Source organism: Lepidochelys kempii, chromosome 11 (genome assembly GCF_965140285.1).
Source record: "Lepidochelys kempii isolate rLepKem1 chromosome 11, rLepKem1.hap1, whole genome shotgun sequence".
In the NCBI taxonomy this organism is placed as follows: domain Eukaryota; kingdom Metazoa; phylum Chordata; order Testudines; family Cheloniidae; genus Lepidochelys; species Lepidochelys kempii.
Window position 1 is genome coordinate 40,529,506 of NC_136390.1, and position 23,579 is coordinate 40,553,084.

Consider the following 23,579-nt stretch of genomic DNA (forward strand, 5'->3'; position numbering starts at 1 on the left):
TTTGTAGTGTTTTACATCCCCTTTTTTTTATTATTATTTTTACCTGAAACGTCACATCTTTAATAGAATCACTGTAAGAAGATGAAAAACCTACATTCCTTTTGTTGTATAGCAAATAACGTTATAAAGGAATTAGTCAAAATCAATAAGTCACTTTGTTAAAAAGTACAAAAATATTTAGCTCAGGAAATTCTTACCTTTCAAACCAGAGTGCATGCAAATATCATAAGGAAAGAGCACCCTCTTGAAGAAGTTTTCCTATTTTGCATTTGTTCTTTTATATAAAAGTAATCTTTGCTTTTGTTCTTGTTGGTTTGAATTAAAATATGTCACTATTTCCTGAATGTATCCATTTCTTTGATTTTTTTTAAACAATTTCTTTTTAAATAAACACGTCATATACATTTTCCTTAACAGGTACCTCACTGGTACTTTTGTGAATATTAATGGATATGACAAACTATTGCATGCATTCTGATTGCTTAAAAGCTGCAAGGCTTAGTCACTTTGAAAAGATACTGCCTTTTTTTCTTTGTAAATCTTCAAATACTTTAAGGGGGAAAAAAGAGAGAGGCAAAATATCAGTTAGATGTATTTATAGCTTTAAAAATATTGTAACAGAGTCTGAATCGAACTTTAGTAAAACCTCTTTGGGTTATGTCTGAGAAGCCTTTATTGAAGACTTTGTAGAAAATTGTGTTTTTGACAGTTTTAAATTATAGGCTAACTAGCCTGGGGAAAAAGGATAGTGTCTTTTTGTTCTTTCATAGGAAATGTTGAATCAGACCCCTACTGGGAAAAGAAATTTAATGCATATCTCACTATCTTACTGTCCATGAATATAATAGAAGTGAATTCAAAATGTAGTTTTATTTTTGCAAATGGGATGAGTCGATAGAGGCACCTCATATTTTTGAACACCTAGGGTTCAACAGATTTACTGGTGGTGCTCTTGCATTTTAACAAAATTTATTCTTGAGTAGAAGGGGGCACAGAACACTAGATTCTTATTCAAGCATTCTATCGAGCTCTGCATTCATGGCTGTGTCTAAAGGGCATGTCAGCCTTTGATTCTCTCTGAGAGGTAATTATCCTTTTCCTGTCACGGAACAACAAATGATAGCTAACTACAGAGGCACATTTGCAGTAGTCACATTCATCAACTGCAGAAAAAAATTCAATTTAATTGTGCAACACAGCTGCACATAGGCTTTTTGAGCATTTCTGTTGTTCTCACTGTCTTGCTATTCCTCCCTCCAGATCTATTTTTTAAACTTTTTTTTCTGGTTATTTTTTTCCCCCTTTTTGTCTCTTCTTCCATTTTTACTCTCTGTACTTTCTTGTTAAAGTAATTTTCCTTTGTGGCTCTCATTCTTTTTTCCCCATTGAAGGCTATGAATGTAGAAAATTATCACAATTACTCATATAATTGAGCCTCTTTGTAGCAAGTGCAACTCCAGTAGCCTTTCTCCATCATGAAAATGGTTTCATTATAGGGTTTTTCATATTCTCTGACACCATCTACACAGAGGAACAGGCGTGCAGATGAGATGTACTAGGAACAGGGTAGATCAGTAAGGTCACAGTAGGAATAATTAGCTCTGCTATGGAAAGAGCATCTAGGCCTTTTACTGCTACATAAATGTACTGTCCGTGGCTTTTAGTCACAAAAAAACTTACTAACAAATGGAGCTCCCGCCTACTACTTTGAAAAAAAGATTTGTATCAACACTACAATTTTCCATCATTAAGACTAATAACACAGAGCCTAGTATACATCAAGGGGAATAAAAAGAAAAATCTCACATTCAAGTGGCGGCTGGGTGCTGACCTTTGTTCCCTTTTTTTGTGTTCAACTTAACTCTTCACAAAAAAGAGCCACACGCCACACCAACATGCAGGTGAACTCCAGCTAGTGCTAGCAAAGCATGGCATTCAGTTGGAAAATCTGATAAATCTCCATGCAAGATAATGCATTTCATTACAGATTCACTACATTAATTCTAGCTATATTAAAAAAAAAAACAAAAAAAAAAACAAAACAGGAGCAGAATTGAAAGTGACATTGGATTTTCACTGTGTTGATGAAGAGGTCAGTTTTCTCACAGAGTGTAAATATGTATGCAAAGGCTCCACTGAAAAGCAAATTAATCAGAACTAGTGCTTGTTCAAAACTGCGTACAAAATAACAGATCGTGAACTTTTTTTTAAAAGATTTTATTGTGCACGCTATTTTAATGTTCTGTTTTGTTTAAAACTACTCTAACATTAACTCTGATGAAGGAATGTCCTGATATGTTGAATCATCATTTTCTGTATATTTGTCATTTTACATTTACGTATGCAGTAAAAACCTTAGTTCAGTGGAAAAATATATAATATAAATACCTGTAAGCAAACACCTAAAGCTAGAAGTGTTCAGACCCATCAAAGTGGAATATATAGTATATAGTAGCTCTTCAGTGTCATCAGATGGAACTTACAAATAAAAACATTACATGAATGGATCAATTTCCTTTGCCTAGCAAATTGCTAATCCTTTGCTAAGCTTCCTGTTAAATTGATGACAAAGGTCTCATCGACTTCAGAGGAAGCAGGATTGGGCCCTCATGTTCTATTTTCTTATACCCTTTGAGATGCTTTTCTTTAAGATTAAATATAGTTTGAATTATAGTCTTTATACATGTATACAGTGTAGTTGTTATGTAGTGAGTTTAGATATGTGAAAGTGTTATGAATATATTGATCCAAACAATGCAAATGTGGCATAGTTAAATAAACCAGTTTCAAACTCATAGGAAAAAATGGCAGCGATGAAAGTATTAATAAATGGTTTTTAAATGTTTAACTCATAAGTATATGTTTTGATATTAATTTAGAACAATATAAAGCAGATTTAAAAAAATCTGTTTCTATCAGATTATGCACATTTAAACAATAAGTGGCTCAGGCAAAATAAGTCATTTTAATGTCATCTGTGATAGATTTTCCTTGACAGCTACTGTAAATTACAATTACACTGCTTCTCTCTACACTTGAAAGTAAGCATTGCAATAAATTATCTTTTATTTCAATCCATCATGTCTGCTTTTCAGAAACAGAGAACCTCAAATAAAAGTTCAACACTATTGTAAGAAAAATACAGTAATTTGTGTTCCAGTTTGAAACCAAAATGTACCTTTCTTTCAAAAAACAATTGTTGGCTTTCAAAAATATTACTAATTATACTTCAACATTCGTTGTCATTAAAGGGAATCCCTGAACTTGTGCATTCCCTCAATCTAAGATTACTACTTAAAAGAAAAATACCTTTAGAAGCATGCAGTTGGATTTTGTAATTTACCAAATGAGGTTATATTGTAGCATTCAAAATAAATATTTTATTCATGAGCAAATATGATTTAAACTAGTGATGTCTCTTTAAGAACGTGCAAAAAATAGTAATGTCATTCAATAACCATAATTTACAAATAATAATATAAAGAAAAATGTGATTTTTTTTAAATTCTAAGGTGCATTATGCTTTCATATTACTCCCTACGCAAGAATTATTTTCATAGCTTTGATATTCTTGTCCCTGTTTGCAGAGCAGTTTTCCTGCCTCATCAGTGTGGGTCAGATCTATTTAGTAATTTTAGTCTGTTGTTGTTGCTGCTGCTGCTGCTGCTCTTTAACACCATTTCAGTTGTTTTAATTTTTTTGTAAGGAAACTGGAATCTACAATTAGAGGGTCAGATTCACCAGTAGCCTTCAACTGCTTTATGAAGCAGCCTTAACCTGTCTTAACTGGCTAGTTAACAGCTGCTTTGTGTCACCAGAGCACGGAGTAAAGCAGCTAGAGTGTACCACTATAAATGCTTACAATGGGATTTGTTTCAGTTGTGTTTCTTGGGTGATTGCTTAGTGCATTGGGCCAGATCTGCCCTCCTGTGGAAAAACCTTCAAGAGAGGGTGAAAGAAACTGCCAAGTTCTCCCCATTTTGGCAAGGGATGGGATTTGCCATAGATCCCTCTTGATCCCCCAGGACCTTAGGGGATCTGCTAGAGGCACAGGACTAGCTGTACGAGGGATCTGTGCCACCACATTGGCACTGGAGCCCCTGAGCCTGCTCTGCAACTTCCTGGTAGGAGGGCTCTGGGGCTTACCTCAGCCACCTCTGCCCCAGAAGACCTTTGAGAGAGGTTCTACAGCATCAAGGGATAGCATTGTAGAGAATCCAGTCCTGCCTCTAGTTGCCTGTAGCTTTTCTGCGGCTTACCTGTAGGGTTTGTGGAGGGATGATATGTATCTGCCTATTGTCCCATCCTTCTGTATGGATTCCTCTGTTCACAGAGGGCTGTCCATAGTTTGGGCGACTCTGGGAAGATGATGCTCTGGTGGTGACTGATGTCCCACTTTCCCCTACCGCTCATAGGAAGGGTGATATCTGAGTGCAAATGGTTGCATGTAGGCATTTGGGAGGGAGGATCTGACCCATAGTGAGCAGTCCTGAATTCTGCTTACAGTTCTCTACTTATTGGCTGTGTGACCTTGCTTTAGATATTTAACCTCTCTTTGCCATTTGTAAAACAGGTATAATACCCAGGGTCCTGTGCACTCTGCAGCATACTGGGATAAATTTCATGGCAACCACCAGACTAAAGTCTGCTGCAACATTGAATTACTGTGTTGTCACTCCTGTCCTTCCTACTCCCTAACACAGCTATGGCTCGTAGCTGAAAATACTCACTGAGGTAAAACTTGTCAATAGTTTTTTTCAATAGGGATTATTTTGAAGAACGTGTTTTTTCTCTGTGCTCTCCAGGCAACCTGGCTCTGCTCCCCAGCCCTCATTCCGCCATGTTATCCCAGTAGCCAGACTCAGGACCTTTTTTCCGACCCAAGGGACGGGAGAACTTATACAGCTCATCTCCTTGGCAACCAGGGCCTCAGCACCAGGGATGTACTTCCGGCAGCCTGGCTCACCAGTTATATTTTCAGCTACCTCCACTGCCTGACTTCAAGTAGGACTTCACCTCTGGCTCCTTGATCTGTTGCCCAGTGCCATGGAACGGTGGCAGAAGCATGCACCGTTGTCTGATAAACAACTTCTTCTGGAGAAAGCTGGAGAGAGAGTGAGGCTAGTGCAGGCAAATCCTGGTAGGGCAGAGAGCCAGACAACAAAACATTGAGTCCCAGGCTGCAGCAAATGGTGAATTCCATGCCAAAAATGCTGAATTCCATGGTATCTTGACGAAGAATCCCAAATTCCACAGCCCCAGCATCACAAAGCCCACAGGGCCCTGACTGAGGTGGGCACCTCTCTGAGCGATGTTTCAAGCTCTCTACTGACTCAGGAAGACATCACTGGATCAGTTTACAGTCAGTTCATATTTACAAGGTTACCTCTGCACTATCAGGACTAAAAGCAATGTTTTAAAAAATGAATGAAGGGATTTTGGAGCACAGTTTGTTAGCAAAACCTTAACTCCATGAATGTGGAACTGAGGAATACACAGGACCCTGAAGATCTCCCCTCACAGGTGTTAACACTTGTAGTCTTTTAAAATTCTCGGATGTGAGGTGCTACCATATATAAGTGTAAATATTAGAAAGAGGTTGAAAGTGGCTGAGTTTCATACCTACAGCTTTTTTTCTCCACAGATGTTCTGTACAACAATGCAGGTTCATATGATACATTACATTTTATGTAAAGAACATCCATACTCTGCACCGTTTATGGGTGAAGAGGGAAGGTCAGTTGAGTACTTCAGTGCAGATGTCAAATACATATGAGCACAAAGATTCCTATTTTGATCAGACTGTAATAGCATAAGTAGTGATGCTAATAGAGTTGTTTTCATGCTCTTGAGCAAGGAAGAGGCAGAATTAATCAATGCAGTGCACAAGAACTACTTTCATTGTATGAGGAAGAAAAACTGTCTCAACCTTGTCTTCTCATGATGATGACCATGTTGCTCCTACTTTTGATGCCTCAAAGCAACTGCTGTTGCTTCTAAAGTCTTGGTGTTGAACATTATTCTCTCAGTGGTTAGTTGAATGGTGCACACTGGAGCTTTCCATGCCAAGATAAGGATAATTAGTTTTGGTACTTAGAGGACATACCTCCTAGATAGAAGACGAGTTTTGAAAAGACATCCTATAGCAAAGTTGTAAGCCTAAAAAAATGACCCTGGGGTCTATCAACCTCTTTGAATGGTATCAGAGGGGGACAGGCAAAACTGAATAGTGAATGGGTTTGCTTTTGCACTGACCAACATATTTTAAGAAAAATAGAGGTGGAACAAAAGCTTGCCAAATGTTGCATAAATAGTCTTCCACTCCTCTCCTCCCCTAGGGTAATTGTTTAAGAATATTTCATTGTTACATGAAGTGTTGCTTGTGTTGCACTAATTCTGGTTTTCTACAACTCACATCATTTCACATTTTGTTCTTTATATGTTAGTGAATAAACTGTAATTTTCTAATTCCTCTCCACATCCATTGCTTCCTCCTTGACCTTTACTATCATCATATCCAAGATGCATCCTATTTGGCTTTTCCATCTCTAACTTACATTATTTTTTTAATGTTATTTAAATTGTGTACTTCATGGGATAAAAATCCCAGCAGAATGGAGCCCAAGACTAGCCGTTTATGCCAATAATTAGGAGAGTCTTAAAGAAGTTGGGGATATCTTAAACTGAGGACCTTGTTTCCCTTCAAAGTCAAATGAAGTACTATCAAACATGCTTGTTAGCTTGGAAGGCAGGTACTAGATAACATATGGAACCTTTTCAAGCATCCATTTTAGATCTGAGCTTTGTAACATTATTAACTACCACTGACCTGATTCTCCACCCTGTTAACACTTGTTTTACAGCAGCATTACACCATTTACTTCAGTTGTAGCAACGGTAAATTCTTGGCCTGTGATGCACAAAGGTGTAAATATCCCGGCTTCTGTAGGAAATCATTTAGTAGTGTGTACAAGTACAGTAAGTACTTACCTTTCATATTGACAGAAACAACCAGGTCCACTGGATTTGAAACCAACAAATTCCGCTTTTCTGTGTTTTAGGTGACATTTTTTAAGTGTAAAACTAATCCTTTGTTCTTTACAGTACTCCTGTGTGGTTTTAGAAATTGGATGGAAGTGATATGGATGAGCACAGCTGCCATCATGGCTGATCTCAAATTAATAAGATAAAGACTTATTTGTAGGTCTAAGATAATGCTGATACATATAGTAGTAATTTGACTTTCCCAGTAACTCAGGCTGGTGATTGTAAAGGCTCTGCTTGTGGTTCTGAATCTAATCTTTAAAGCTTTGAAAGCACAGCTACCTAACAAGACCCTCTCTCTCTCTCTGCAAATAGCAGTGAGCGGATGGAAATCTATAGCCCTAGGCTGAAACTTTTGGAGACTGGGGTAGGACATTCTTGAGGAAGGGCCCTTAGCTATAGAACTGTATGCCTCCCCAGAACAGGTTCATCCCAAATTTCTCATATTTTGGATGCAATGTAAAACTTCGCACAGGCCTTCCCTAAACAGATAATGGTGACTGCAGAATAGCCTAGAAGTTTCTGTTCTGAAAGACAACCACCCGGAACAAGCCTATATTAGAAAGGCATAGAGAGGAGCTGAGTGATCTGGCCCTGTTTCAGCTCTTACTGATGTTCTGGTGCCCAGATATTGTGATTATGGACATGTTAGAAACAGGTGGACTGTTTAATTAGCATTACATGCATTTGCTAGACTTGTAACTTTTTTAAAGGGCCCCAGACTGGTAGACCCCAAATATGACCTGCTCTTTTTCTTTTATCTCTGCAAAAATCTGTGTTTGCAAAAATATTTGTAAATCTGTGTGTGTAGAGTCCAAACAAATGCCTCCGTGTCCATTTCCCAGATCTGCTGCAGGGTTCAGACTGCTAAGTGCTGGTATGCAGGAGTCTCCTTTATTGGGTAGACCTGCCTCAATTTCTGTATTAAGTTTTATTTACAACAAATAAGATTCTAGCACACTTCTTTGCCAAGATAACCCTCTGGAATATAAACTGATCAAGCTCTCAGAGTCCACAGAGAGGGTCGGAACCAATAGCTCTGAGCTTCCAGATTCCAGTGTATTGGTATAAAAAAGCTGAAGCCTAACCATGACAGTTACACTGGCGACATGGTTCCCTGTTCCACTGCTGATAATTCCAGAGACCCCCGGCTACTTTTCGATTGTGGGTGGAGTTATGAATTGTGGGCGGGGGTTGAGTGCACCTGGACTCTGCCCCCCACATAAAGAATGCCTGGAGAAACCTCCACTAACGGTGTGAATGTGTCATTGTGTTACACTCCGAAGAGATTATCACCAGCCACACTGCCTGACACGTGTTTATTGTGAAAGTGCCTGGAATTATCCCAGTGTCACTGCTACAGTTTGGGGCTCATACGTTTGTGAGTGTTACACAGTCCGAAACGCGGGGTTTGCGAGGGTCTGATGTCTAATTGGAAATGGGCTTTGTCTCTCTCTCTCTTTTTATCTTATTTTATTTTTGCTGTCCCTTAAAGCCGCATAGCACATCAGAATGATTTCCGAGTCTGCCCCTACTTTGTTGGGCATGGAATAGGATCTTACTTCCATGGACACCCTGAAGTTTGGCATCATGGTAAGGAAGTCCATTGTGAAAGATACGTAGGAATCTTATTGAAGTATTTTAATAAACGTAACCCAGCTGCAAAACCCGACCCCCCCCCCCCGCGCCTAGGGGTCATTGCAATCTACCAGTCCTGAGACTCTTCTTCCCTGCGAATACAGCCCCCCTCCTTAGTAGTGACTTGGGGAGATTGCTGCCGGATCCCCAGGCTGGTGTGGTTTGGAGGCACTGGGATTACTTCTTTGGGAGAAAAGTTAAAATTAATAAAAACAAACCCTCGCTGCATCAATATCCCAGCAGGCATAACCGCTGACTCTTGCTGTTAAGCTTCATTACATTCCCCCGTGCTGACAGCTGGATGGAGCAGCAGGTTCTTCTGCGGGGAGTTCTAGGCTGCGGTGCCCGGCCAGCAGCCCGCCTTCTCCTGAGCGCTGGCTTGGGCCCCACCGGGCAGCCCTGCCGGGCGCTCCCACTGGCCTGGCCGGCGCCGCTGTCAGGCGGATCCCTGCGCCCATTGAAATCAATAGACAATGGCCTTGCCGTTGAGTCCACCGGGAGCAGAATCGGACCCAGACTCTGCGCTTCCTAGGGGCTGGCGGGGGGTAGCAGTGATCAGCGCTGCCTGCTCAGCCTTGGCTGAGTGTTTGCTGTTCTCCTCACCCCTTCCTCCCACTGCCAAGCTCTGGGCCAGCTCACAGCATGGCTGGCCGGCCACTGACACCTGATGACAAGAGATGCTTCAGAAGGCTGACAGAGGCCAGGACGAAGACACCCAAGGCTCTGCAAAGCCTTCAACTACAGTCTGCAAACTATTTCGGAGGCCCCTTGAAACCGCCCAGAAGGTCCTAGCGGAAGCTCAGCAGCTCAGTATCTCTGAATAGGAGTAAATCACTTCCCCCTCTGCCGGGCCTTCCTTGGCCATAACCCCCCTTGCAGCGGAGGCTCTCTTGGGAGGACACTCAGAAGGTGTGACTTGCGGAGGTCTAAATAATACCTAAGATCACAATAAACGGCAAAGTGGAAAGTAGGGCCTCGGCAGCGCTCTCTTCGGAAGCAGACATTTGAAACACCATCCCTAGATGACGACCTATCCTATGCCAAATATATTTGATTTTGTTTTGCAACAAAAAGCCTCGGTTAAAAGAATAAGAATCGGTTAAACTTTTCTGTTTGACCAAATGCAAGTTTACCTGCAGGCTTTCCCCTTTTATAGTCAGTTTTGTTCTTCAGGAACAACAGATAACTTGTTTAAAGCCAGAAAGACTAAAGATCAATATGAATACAGTCCCTATTTTTATTAGTGTTCTTCACCGATAGTCATAAGCTGATCGGAACGGGCAAAGTTTATTGCAAAACAAACAAACAAATGACTGTACTGATTAAATTTTAAAATTCTGTAATTCCCTTAAAAGTGAGCTGGTACTCAAAATAGTTTCATCTATGCATAATAGAGTGATCTTCCAGATCTTATACCTGGTTTGCTTTGCTTTGAGATTGGGAAGATTATTTTAAACACTTTCCTCGGATATTTAAAGGGAATTGCCTTACATGGTACCTGCGGGACAAAAAAGGGTTTCTGAAAGCAAGTGCTGGTTACATTTACTTAAAAAACAAACAAAAAACCCACCCACCAAAAAAGCATTTTTGTTTTCTTTTGTAGACAATGACAGTGATTTGTTAATGGAAGAGGGAATGGCGTTTACAATAGGTTAGTAATAGTTGCGAATGTTATTCTTTTGCTTTCTTTTTTAAAACCACATCCCTACCTTCTCTTTCTTTGACTATCTACTCTTCAGATTTTGGGATTTCGGTTAGGCTAACCCCATGGGAAGCAAATTGAAAACATCCTTTAAATTTTCATTTGTGAAATAATTCGTGGAAATAGTTGCCATGTGATAAGATCTGGGAGAGGAAACCCCCCCCCCCCAAAATCTTATTAAATAACAGGTTTGCTCCATATTTTTGTAGGGTAGAGACTTATCCAGCACATTTGGGAGCTGCCTTTGCAGAAATAGTACAATCTAATTCTGTTACCAAAGCAATGTTTTTACCACCAAGCTATCTGGTGACTATTTTGTCATTTGCTTCATGACAGGAGCTGTTGTGTGGTTTTTGATGTATTACATCCTAGCTAACCAGTCAGAATCCTTTCCCTGGAAGGTTGAATGTGCTAAATACCAATCATAGAAAGCTTAAGGGGGAAAAAAGCCCTCTTCTCACTGTGTGCCTAAATGGCGCAGCAATTAGAGGGAAATAAGAAAATTGTTGTTTTGCTGATTTAATGAACATTTTAAGCCTGTTTTTAAAAATTCAAATATTTTAAAACTATCTGCTGTTTTTAGGAGTGGTTGGTGCTTTGGTTATTATCCACGGGGTCTTAATTAAAGCTTGATTAAAATGCCCTTCTTTAGTCTTTCACCAAAAAAAATACATGAATAACGTCATACTTCAGAGTTTCCTCTTCCTCCTCGTTAGTTCTTATGTTAGCGTAGCGATACAATTTCAAAACTCTACCTTTGGGGACCCTTTCTTTTCAGAAACAGGACAACGATGTGCTGTGGCCAGTTTAGCAAACGTTTTTTCCCCCCCTATTACAGAGCCAATAATAATGGAAGGATCCCCTGAATTTAAGATCCTAGAGGATAAATGGACTGCAGTTTCTGTCGACAATAAAAGGTACCTGAATTTACTTCTTATGTATTTTAAACTGTGGAATTGATCACTGACAGCCGGAAGGAATGGGTGAGTTTCATAGGCACTGCTAGCCACCTTTGCCCCCTAATAATTGCTAAATGTGTATTTCAGATCAGCCCAGTTTGAGCATACCATTGTAATTACATCAGGAGGAGCAGAAAGCCTTACTAAAGTATTGGAAGAATCTTAAGGTTGGCTCAAGAAGTGGCTGAAGTTACTATGCTCCTGGAATGCCTGTCAGCTTTACCAAGCCAGAGGAGGTTTCTGGAACTTTTACGGGGAATAGGTGCTGTGGCTCGTTAGAGGAAATGGAGTGGACAGCTTTTAGAGCAGATGTGAGTGACACATACTGCGGATCACTGCCTGATAAGTATTTAATACAAATCAGTTGATTTGTGTAAATCTTGAAGCTACCGTGCACACTCTAAAAGCAAGAAGAGTTTGGGTTCTTAATTATGAAGGGTGGGGGGAAGGGGGCAGATACACAAAGTTATTACTCCTACTTCCAGATGCTTCCACTGGACAAACACGTATCGGATGATACTTAGTAAATGCAATTGAGAAGACAGAGGGAAATGGTAGTTTCCTATTATAGCTGAACTGTGGAGAGCTATGGAACAATTTCCCTTCGTTGTGATGAGCACACTGCTATTTCCCAAGCTTGTGATCTACGCTACTAGGAAAACTAAATAAATAAATTCAAATACTTAATTTCCGAAATGCGGCCTTTGTGCTATCAAACACAGAGATCGTATTCCTCCAGCGGGCCTGCCCAGCTGCTCTCTGCCCTCTTGGCTCGGTTAATGTTTTTGGTTTTGTTTTGTTTTTTGCACACAAGAAAAAGTGATGAAAACGAGATTCCGGGTGAGCTAAAAAGCGTCTTTCCCTTGTTAGGATCAACCATCGCCCTGATTGGAGAATTAGCCAGCTTGCACATGTTATATTGAGCATTCCTTTTTCTAAAGATCTCAGCTCCAGCTATGAGAAACTCATTTCGCATTTTTGAACGTTTAGCAAAAATTAAGAAGTGGGTTTTAGGATCCAGACCCCTAGTTAGATGACCCCAGCTTCCCCTCCGGTGGTTGCTTATTTGGGGGAGTTTGGACTTTTAATAAGAACTGCAACTGTTCTGATCCCATGAATAACTAATAATTAATCCAGCTGCACCACTCCAAGATGAATTGCTAAAATCTCAGGCCGGACCTGTCCTGAAGATTAAGGTTTTGATCTGCCATTAGGTGGCTGCTAATCACCCTGCCCGAATGTATAAGTGTTTTGAATCTGGTATTTAAATACACTGGGTGCTGCTGCTGAGCTTGCAGATCCCCAGCCCCGGCACTGCAAAGTCAGAGATAGACAAGTGGCATTCAAAACTGCCAGGAGGCCAATGCATCCGATGAAGTGAGCTGTAGCTCACGAAAGCTTATGCTCAAATACATTGGTTAGTCTCTAAGGTGCCACAAGTACTCCTCTTCTTTTTGCCAACGCCAATCTGATACCTTACTCTTCATCACTTGCCTTCTCTTTGCGAACTGCTTCCTTTAGCCTCTTACCAGCCCAGCGTGTCGTGACTGATGGGCGGGGGGTCAAAGTAACCGAATTCTACTAGATTTACTCTGCTGTTTGTTTGTTCTGGAACACAAAAAGCTGTCAACTCTGTTCCTTTCTTACAGCGGTTTTGGCAAAGCACAATTCTGACTTCCTGGAGCCGTGTAAAGGGATTTTTTTAGGCATGCAAAGTGATATTTTAGGCACTGCACAGTCGTTCTTTAGATTAATTTGGAAGATAGCTGGCCCTTAAAACCTGTACAAGAAATGATGGATCAAACAACTTTACTAATACCCAGAAGTTAAATAGTCATTGATCCCAGGAAGACGTAGAATCCATAATACAGTATACTGGGAAATAGATTTTGTTTCCTGAAGACGAAGGTTGGGCTACCAGTGCTTGTGTTTAGAAAAACGCTTTGCTATTTCGCCGTGTTGAAAGGTTTAATCCCTACAAAAAGTAACGACAATTTAGTAATGAAATAAAAAGAATACATCCCCCCCCAAATTCCCACTGAGTTCTGGGTGCGTCAGGGATGTTGAATCGGCCTTAAATGTTAAAGTAGAAAGGTAGAACAATAAAATATCCTACCACCTTCCCCTTTATATGTGTCTTTTCATCTCATTTCTTATTCTTTACCAACAGTTGGGTTGTAAATATGAAATGTCACTTGTATTGGCCTGACTATCAATCGAGAATGGTAATATTTCAGCCTCCCAGATGAGCTGTTCAAAAGCGACAGGCAGTGGACTTTAGTTTGACAAAAACACAATTAGCGATTTACAGAAATGTCTAGTGATAAAGGTGAGCAGCAGCGTTCTGCATAGCACTGTGGGTGATCAGCACGAACAATACAATATAGGGAGAGAGATAGACCGTTTCGATGTGATAAACTGCTGAACCAAAAAGTGATTTCTCCCCTCAAAGTGTAATCGGATTGCTAGCAATTAGTCCAGCATCTTGTTTTAGTCTCTGTTTACTCTGAGGTTTTCCCAAGTATAAATTTATTAGGACTGCAGGATTTTACCAACTGCTGTGGTAACAAGCTGTTTGGGTAGCAATTATACCGAGGTGATGGTATTTAGGGTACACATTTATAATCCTAATTATAAAGGTGACTACTAAAGTAAAAACGTTTCGGCTGTATGGGAAACCAACTCGGTTTTAAATACTTCACTCAGGCTATATGTTTCAGGCAGACATTATGAAGGAGGCTTAGAAGGTTTTAATTATTTTTTCCCCGTTGATTTGCTAGCACCAAACTTTTCTCAGCTCGAGGATGGGCTTCACAATGCACCTGGATACCATCACATGCAGGTACATTTTTCGCTAGGGCTGTCCTGCTACTCCCCAGTGACTTTCCAAACAAGTAAATATTTGGGAGTCTTTGCATGGAAGAGCATATCTCTAGTCTGTGTTCAGAACCACGCAAATAAAGACAGGCTATCTGGGAACAGGTGTTGTGTACAATTACAGTGGGCTTTTGTGTTCCATGCTTCCAAAGGGTATAAAACCAAGCACAGTACTGGTTGAGAATCATAACGATCTTTTTGACTAAGTGAGGATTTAAACACACACACAAAACACCAAACCCAGTAAATAGAGAGGAGAAAAAGCTGAGCGTTTTCAGCCTGCGCTTTTATCTCTTGTGGGACATGCAGCTATCAAAGCCCCAGTGTCAATATTCTGAGCTCGTTTATGTAGAGTACGTTTAACAGAAGGGGGCAGATTCCGATGCTTTACACCACTGTGGATCAGGAATAAAGATAGTGAAGACAAGTGAGTTACTCCGAATGTCCACCGGCGTAACCGGGATCAGAATCTGACGCCCATGTACCCAGAGTGGAGTCCATCCATCCTATGGTCCAGATGTGAAAACACTCAGGAACCGCATTTATCTAGCAATGAACATCCTCAACTGCACACGCTTGTTGCTTAGTAGTTGACATATCTGCAGCTGTCTGGATAAATTACTCAGTCTGGCTAGCCAGTTCCCTTCAGTTTGACTATAGACATTACTTAATTATTGCTCATTAATCACACCTCTCCTAGATCTCGGGTAACGGTCACCATTCCCTCTCTGTCCAAGAACTCAAACCCGCCTCGAATGATCACTTACATAGCCAGGGCTGACAAGATGAGCACGGGGCAGAGAGCTGATGGCCAGCGGAGTCCATGGGGGGATAGACCATTGCCCCTTCTTCCCGCACCAATCCGCAGCTACTTTACGAAAATGAACTTTTCGCATCGCAACCAAAAAGGATATAAAACAGGCGCTAGGAAATGGGCAATTAAAACCGACAGAGCCACTAAAGCAAAAAAAAAAAAAAAAAAAGCAGAGAGGCTTAGACTTGTCAGCTTGCACGGTCATTAGCTGGTTGCTTCAAACATCACCACTGCCCGAAGAGTTTACACATCTTTTAAACGCCGGCAAAGGTCTCTGATTGTATTTTGGGAGTGAGTTGAGTCCCAGCCACGCTTCCTGCCATATTTGTGCCCCCACCAGATACCCTGAGAGAGAAATACCGTGAGCAGGAGCTGCAGGAGCTCAGGGAAGAGAAGCCTCCACTAATATCTGTAACGACATCAGCAATGTGATTTGTTTTGAATGTTCATTTTTATTGGTGTTCTCCCTTTGCCAAAATGCGCTTGATTACATAGATTTGGTTCTGTGATAACTGCGCACCCTAGACAATCTAGGTGTAACCGAGAAAGTTCAGCTCAGGCCAGATCAAATCCCAGGCTGTTTAATGCTGAAAGGCTGCATGTTGCTATTAGTGTTAAATATATGGCTAATTATGCGTATGAAAATTAAACATCGGTGTTATGCTAATGGGGCCGCCTTCAGCTGTGGATCAGAGCACTTGAGACTAGCATTTAATCAAATGAATCAGTAACTAATACATCTGCACGTGTGAACTTTCACAAGATCATTTTCCTGTTACAGCCACACACCACTAAATTATGAAAGAAATAATTATCCACACTTTCTAATTATCTAACAAAGTAATTTGGGATTCAGCGTAGGCTTTCTGTGCAGGATCTCCAAAGTCGCACCTTGTCACCACGCACGTACACGGAAGTTTTCATCCCAGGTTGGGTTTCAATGCACAATTTAGGGAGGAAAAAAATTGAAAAGGTCCAGCTCAGGTGATAGCAAAAACTTAATAATAATTTATGAGATGGTATAAATCAGTGTGGCAGATATTAGTGATATTTGTGTGTGGGTGTATATATGAATGCAGAGAATTCAAAGAAGCATGCATTGTGGCTATGGATATGCGAGTATGTGTGTGTACACGTTCACATACAGACACAAAAACTATATGCTAAAACAAATACAACCCTAACAGTATGCTCATTGCAGCTTAGCTCACACAATTGTCTATAGGTACTAGCTCCTTTATGGTGAAGTAGAAATCAGTGGGTGGCAAGAGGCCTTTAACAGGAGCCATTGGATCTAGTCTTGCTGTGAGGAGACACGCAGGGCCACCTTTCCCAGAGCACTGTGTTTCAGGAAGGACCAGGACTGTCCTGCCTGAGGAGCAGAGCAGCAGAGGTTGGTGTGATGACCCTCAGGGCCTCGTGCCGGGGAAGGGGGAGGAGGGAGAGATCGGAGGGGATTTGCTGTGACTCCTGCGTTCCCTTCGTTGCCTGACTGCGTCCTATGCCGTTTCTCTCCGTCTAGCGCAGACAAGGCGATTCCGCGCGCTTGTTTACTAATAGGTTCTGGACGCAGCGAATCACGGGGTGTCCGGGCTGGGGAGTGGGCTCTGGGGGGTGCACTGGGGTCTCCCAGGAGGATGTGAAGCCCCCTGGCTGGCAGGCTCCCCGCCTGGAGTAACTTTGGGCCGCCCGCCCCTGGCTTGAAAGTCTCTCTCTCGCCGCCTTCATTGTGCGCCCCGGCGTTGTCTGTTCCAGATGATCACACGCAGGGGACGGGGGACGCTCAGCTCACCAAGTCCGGCTCGTCTCACTCACTAGGGTCCGGGCGAGCCCCAAGCGCCTTTGACCAATCCAAAGCGATTATGCAAGACGGCGGACCAATCAGCTCCACCAGCTCATGAATATTCATAGGCTTGGCTGAGTCAAAGCTTTTAGGCGAGTTTGTGTAGATCTACGGCATCATGCTTAGACTTTTCAAAGAGACAAACTCCATTTTCTTATGAATGGAAAGTGAAAAGCCCTGTTCCGCTTAAATTGGGTTCTTTCCTGTCCTGAGAAACACAACAGACCCCCAAAAGGCAGGCTGAAGAGAGAACCCACACACAGACCAAGCGACAAGAAATGACCATGACTACCATGCCAGAGAGTCTTAATAGCCCTGTCTCAGGGAAGGCTGTCTTTATGGAGTTTGGGCCACCCAGCCAGCAAATGTCTCCTTCTCCCATGTCCCACGGACACTATTCCATGCACTGTTTACACTCAGCTGGCCACTCTCAGCCTGACAGCTCGTACAGCACAGCTTCGTCCTTCTCCAGACCGCTGGGCTACCCCTATGTCAACTCGGTCAGCAGCCACTCGTCTAACCCCTACATCAGTTCAGTGCAATCCTACCCCAACAGCTCCAGCCTGACTCAGACCCGGTTAGAGGAGACAGGTAGGTGCACTTGGCTTTGGGGAGGGGGGAGGGGGGAGGGAGGGGGGGAGGGAGGTTGCTTGTATCAAAATATATCTATAAAAATAAAATAAAAATAATTAGTCAGAAAAGGCTGAAGCTCAGCGAGGATCAGCACACAGAGCACACAATGCCCGGCTGGAAAAAAATCAACCCAGATGTGCACGTATTAGTCTTCGTAATTATTTATTGCGTAGCGCTATAAACAATGTATGCAATTATGGGTAATTAAACCTAAACTGCAGCCTGTAAAAATAGCAAACTTTCTCTGGGAAGGAGCCTGGACTGCCACAATCGCCTGGAGCCTTTGTTAGCTCGACTTGTTCTTCACTTTTCTTTTCTTCCTTCTCATTATTGTTATTGTTGATGCTGCTTCTCTTGTTACTCCTATTTATTGTGCATCGTTTGTGGTTGTAGGGGCCGACTCGGAGAAAAGCACTGTAGTAGAAGGAGGGGAAGTTCGCTTTAATGGGAAAGGGAAAAAAATCCGCAAGCCCCGGACTATTTATTCCAGTTTGCAGTTGCAGGCTCTGAACAGGAGATTCCAGCAAACGCAGTACCTGGCTCTGCCCGAGAGAGCCGAGCTCGCAGCCTCGCTGGGACTTACCCAGACACAGGTACAGAGCCGCCGCTCCGTCCTACCCTCCACACAGCCCGCCTCATCGCTTTGCTTTTTCCTCTCTCCCCCCTTCTCTCTCCCTCGCACCGAGTGGCCCTGCCCTGCACCGCGCGCCGCCTTAGCCCGGCTTGTGGAAAGCTTGTCCCAGGATCTGTCCGGGGGCTTTGGGGCCACGCGTGGCCGGACTGCTGGAGCAATAGAGCTAATCACTCAGCCTTCCACACCCCAAATCTACCAGCATCGCCCTCCTCTTCCTCCCGGCCAGCCTTCGGGCCGGGTTTATTTGTGTATTCACTGTAAGTGCTTCGCCACAGCGTTTCTAAATTGATCCTCCCGGCATTTTTGAAAGGGGAGACGCGAAGTTTCCCACAGCGGAGGGTAGGTTTTGCCAGCTGTGGGCGCCTGGCCGTTTGGGGTCGGCTCAGTGTTACCTCTCTCGGCTAGTTTGGAGCAACAACAATAAAGCAAAGTTGCCTGCTCCGGGAGAAGAGATCGAACAAAACAAAATACGGTTTCACCCGCCCGCTAGCAAAGGCAGGGGGAAGGAAACCCTGGAAATGAGCCTGCTTGGGATGAACAGCTCGCCCGGAGACTACAGGGAGCGGGGGGCCTGAGTTCATTTCCAAAAGGGACGATTTGTTTATTGATTGCATTACTGTTTCAAGCCCGTGCTTAAACTGTAACTCCAATGTATGTTTCTGCCCACGCGCACCCATTTTCTGGGAGGGGAAAGGGGGAAATGGGCTCTGCTAACCCCTAAATCTTTGCTTTGATAGCAAAATGCCGTGAGATTGCGAAAGGATTTCCTGCTGTAAAGGCAGTTTGGTTGGAAATTTCAAAGCCTGATCCCGGCTGTCCTAGTCCTTTGGCCAGTATTAGGGGTTTATTTGTATCAAACTTCTCGCACTGAGATTAGGAGTCAGGGCGAGCTAAGAACTTTCCATTATTCGGCAATAGAGGCGCTGGCTAGTCTCTGTTCTGGGCACACTGTCTCCAGACTTTTACACAAAGCCCTATGAACAATCCCGTCTCCCTCTGCCCTTCTTCCCATTCAGTAATGGCTTCATTGTATTCCAGGTGAAGATCTGGTTCCAGAACAAGCGATCTAAATTCAAGAAGCTAATGAAGCAGGGAGGGGCAGCTTTGGAAAGCAGCGCTCTGGCGAATGGCAGGGCGCTCTCGGCCAGTTCGCCCCCAGTCCCCCCAGTGTGGAACACCACCTCGTCATCGGGTAAGACCTCTACGGGGACCCCGGGCACTTACATACCCAGCTACACATCGTGGTACCCTTCAGCCCACCAAGAAGCTATGCAGCAACCTCAGCTGATGTGATTACAAACCAGTTTCCCCATTTCAAGCACTATCGGTCCAGAAAAATAAATAAGCCCAATCAATAAACAGAGGGGAAAAAGAGAGGGGGAAATAAAAAGAACAAACAATCGGGAAAGAGGTCTCTTGCCCACAGAGCCATTAACACTGCACTATAGCGTGGTGCAGACAAGCACAGATGTGATGCGGGGCTGGTTCCCAACTGCTGACAGCTGACAGAGCAGCCATTAGCTCAACCGGAGAACAGCCTGGGAGCAGAGAGAAAATCCGACCCTCGGCTTTGTGGGACAATCAGAAAAATATGTTTGTAGAGGAAAAAAGCTCTCCTCTGTCCTGTCTGTCTGTCTGTGTCTAGCCTGATGAAATGTAGGTCATTTATTTACTACCCCACTCCTCTTTAACGGCAATGCGAAAACAACCTGTACTATAGCCAGATATTTTTTCTTTGCATTTGCCTGTACCATTCACGACTCGTCTGTGTACATTTTTATTGTTGTTGTTAAAGGGAGAGATGGGGATTTAATTTATTGACTTAAATTACCACTGTAAGAGTGCTAGAAACACACGGACTATCTGGTTTGCAAAGGGCACTGTTTCAACGCACAGTTTACTTTAAACAAAACAGAACAAAAACAGCAAAAAGAAGGATGTGATTTTTAACTTTTACAATAACTTTTATACTTTGCTGGTGTGGAGAGGTTTGTTCCGAGTGGTCTGCATTTTTCACATCTCTAGAGTTATTTAGCAAAGAAAATAATACACATTATTTAATGGAAGTGGAATCATGGCAGCTGTTGATCGCTTTACGTAATGTGAAGAGAGGGAAAGGAAGGCAATAGTTCCCTATACTCAGCAGTTGGAAAGAGATGGCAGGGAAGAAGAGATGCCAATTGGCTCTAACGTGACACAATTCAGCTTTAAACGAAATCTCGAGGCTTTACCACAGAATGCCAATCTGAAGTCTACATGCGCTACTGAAGTGCAGGATCTGATCGCTGTACATATTTTATTCTTAATTATTATTATTATTATTGTTCTGTAAACACGTTGCACAAATTTAGCCTTTTTTCCGTTCCGTTTTGTGTGGCTGTAAAACATGATGCTTTGTGACCTGAGATCTTGACATTTGACTTGTGAAGTTCGGAAGATGTGATAAACTGAGATCAGTCGTGGTTAGTGTTCTATATGTCAAAGTTTAGTTTTATATTGAGAATGTTAACTTATTGCTTTGTATCTGGGGGAAAACACAAATCTTTGTACATAAGTTATAAAGTTTCTTTGAGACAGTAAAATTATGGTTTGGAAAAAGAGCCTCTGCATGCGTGCTGTTTTCTCACGTGCGGCGCTTGTAGCAGACTCAAGAGCACCGGGGATGGGAACCCTGCAATCCGATCTGAAGGGACATTGACAGACACTGTCAGCTGGGGTTTCACACTCTTTCCTCAGCAAGGGAAAGTGCAAGCCTCTTTCAAGCCTGGGAATTAGGCCTTGGCTAAGGGACCTGCGGCCTCTTCTATATATCTGAGCGTCGTGGAGACCAACCCACGTGGGAGACTTTCCAGAGAGAAAGATTTTAACCGGGCGAATAAATCAAGAGGTCTCATTGACAGATCTCTATCGGCATCTAAATAAGGGGCTCGGTGTGTTCCACACATGGGGTGTGTGTGTGTGTGCAAATATACATATGATATGATATAAGTGATATATATATGTAAGATCCCAGCGGGCATTTCACACAGGCAATATTAAGAATATCCTGCCTTCCGATTTCAAAGCGATCCTGTCTGTGGGAGATGATACAGACAACTCACACCGTGCAAACTCCTTTGGGTTTTATCTTCCCTTCATTGCAACTCGCCCACAGTCACTGGTTGCTTGTTGTTGTTTTGATGGGGAGAAAATAGACCTCGAGAGCGCAGTGGGGAATGTTACTCACATCAGCTTTGGCTACGTGTTTAGTCCCAATTCTCCGGCCCGGAGCTCCTCTTTAACTCATTTCTGCCGCCCTCTTGCCCCATCGTCTCCCTGTCTCTATTTTGATGCATCCTTTGTCCTGTTCATTGCAAACGGAGGTGCTCCCGGCTTCCTCTTTTTGCCTCTCTTGGATTGGGCGCAGTCTTTTCCCCTAGGCTGAATGGGGGAGGAAGCTATGATGTGTTTGAAGTGAATGGTTAGAAGAAGAAGCAGGTGCTGCAGGAAAAGGCCGCGGTTTGGAGGAAAGAAAGTTAAAGCGGAGCTCAGGTTAAAAAAAAGGAGGGCTGACAAGTTCAAAGGGGCCTGGGCTGGGTGCTGGGGTCTGAGCGAGCACCTTGAGTGGCAGCCCCCTCTGGGCTTTAAAAGGAGGCTAACATGCTCCCTGCTCTCTAACCACACAAGGTGCGTTTACACCAGACGTCAAAAGCGGAGCGCCGGCATGGCAGAGGGCGAGCTGCGCCCGAAGCCAGCCGGTGTCCCAAGCGGCCTGGGGCCCAGGGCTTTGCTTTCGCCTTTCACGGGACCGACACGTTGTAAAGCGAGGCTGGGAGCGCCAGGACATCAGCTGGTACGGAGAGTTCCAGCTCTAGGACCCGGTGCCTCCCTTCAGGGCCAAGCTAGGGGCTGCTGGGGGGTGGCGTGGGAGCCGCCTCTGCCGGCTAGAAGGAAGAAGGGCTGAGCAGGGGAGAAAGGGAAATATTCCCCGTAGTCCCCCGGTGTGGGAGTGGGCGCGGGAGGCTGGATCGTTTGTTCAAGCGGGTGCCATAGTTTTGGGTGCCCTGGTACTAAAGCGGGGGGCAGGCCTAGCTTTGAAGACCCCAAGCAGAGTTTATCCAGCGGCAAATTATGCACCACAGGCTTTGCAGGCTCCGAAAATGTCTCCCGGTGGTAGTGGAGCTGCACTGCGCCTTGCCAGCTTTCCCGTTTTTCTGCGGCGGGGGCAGGTTGATGTGTGTCTGTGGTGGTGGTGGGGACTCCGATACAAGGATTTGGCAAGTCGTTATTATGCAGAGGAGATTTTCCCTTCCTCCCCATGTTGGATCTGAGCAGTTCTGACACGCAGCTTGTGTGGGCCGTGGAGATTTGCTGTCCCTGAAAACTCACTTGGTCAGGGCAGGAAATGAAGGAGCATGTTTCTGAGCAAGCCGCCAGCAATCACGGGGATGCTCTGAAGGATACAGTTTGCCCTCAAACCCCCCAACCTTAAGCAAAACAATCGCCGCTGGAAATTTGCAAGCTAATAAGGCTATCAAATAGATATAAAATAGGAGAGTCCTGTCACAAATCAACTCAATGGAGATGTGGTGGGAAAGGAGCTCGAGCCCGCTACCTGGTTCTGTAGCTCACAGTAGCTAGGTTTTTTTGCAAAATTTAATTTTCTGACTAAACTAATCTGGCCACTTAAAGAGTTATTAAGACCGATGTTTGGGCTCAGATATACCAACTTATTAAAGCGGCTTTGCAAAGATCAGATGCCCACAGCTGTAATTTTGGTTAAAGCTTTATAAATCAGAGCAGAATCGTCACATGGTAGATTTGATCTGGGAAGTCGCTGCATCTGCTTTGTATTCCGATTGCAATGTGGGGATCTGCATGCAGTTTCCATAGTGGGGGGGAATCCCTCCCGGGAGGTTGTGTGGAGGAAGGTAATGATAAATTGTATCGATTTTGTTGTGACACGCACCCATTTTTCAATTCTTGGTGATGAGTGATCAAATGATGCGGTCATGTCTAATGTACGTTCAAAAGATAAGGCACGGGGTGCAGTTACTGCTAAACACAGGATTGGAGCAGGAGACTAAAGGGGAGAGATAAGGGAGATCCGCTGCATTTTGAGTTCACAGGGAATGAAAGATTCTGCCTGGAGAAACACTGAAGAAACACTCTGTATTTCCTGCAATGCCACCGGCTAAAATGTGAACACGAACAGCCCCTATCTGAATAATAATTGCCTGACTCAGTGGCTACATTATTTACAGATAATAATGCAAATCTCACACGCCCCAGCCTAATGCAGTCAGAGACCAAATGCCTTTGACCGGACAGGAACGGTGTGGTCAAGCATATTGGAACACTTTAAGATATATTAGCTTCTACTAATTCAATAACGTCTTGCTAACCGTTCAAATAGAGAAATTATTAGTTTTCTCTCAACTAGGCGGTCTTGAGTT

The 23,579-nt window shown here is 43.3% G+C and overlaps 2 protein-coding genes across 7 annotated transcripts in view; both read left to right on the plus strand.

Moving 5' to 3' along the window:
* Positions 1-14,617, plus strand: part of METAP1D (methionyl aminopeptidase type 1D, mitochondrial) — a 74,702-nt gene extending 60,085 nt beyond the window's left edge. For 5 of the 6 annotated variants that reach the window (XM_073305840.2, XM_073305839.2, XM_073305842.2 and 2 more), the window contains 4 exons: positions 8,540-8,637; positions 10,286-10,333; positions 11,223-11,301; positions 11,431-14,617. In XM_073305840.2, the coding sequence (XP_073161941.1) occupies positions 8,540-8,637; positions 10,286-10,333; positions 11,223-11,301; positions 11,431-11,509 (304 nt within the window). In that variant the 3' untranslated portion in view covers positions 11,510-14,617. Of the gene's footprint in view, positions 1-4,805; positions 6,469-8,539; positions 8,638-10,285; positions 10,334-11,222; positions 11,302-11,430 lie in introns of those variants that run through there. The other variant, XM_073305841.2, reaches the window with a different exon arrangement.
* Positions 14,618-16,706: 2,089 nt separating this feature from the next.
* On the plus strand, positions 16,707-20,713 carry DLX1 (distal-less homeobox 1). The gene is made up of 3 exons (XM_073304745.2): positions 16,707-17,468; positions 17,904-18,103; positions 19,183-20,713. Exons 1-3 carry the CDS (start codon positions 17,156-17,158, stop codon positions 19,435-19,437), a joined length of 768 nt encoding a protein of 255 aa, XP_073160846.1. The 5' UTR covers positions 16,707-17,155; the 3' UTR covers positions 19,438-20,713.
* The last annotated feature ends 2,866 nt before the right edge of the window (positions 20,714-23,579 follow it).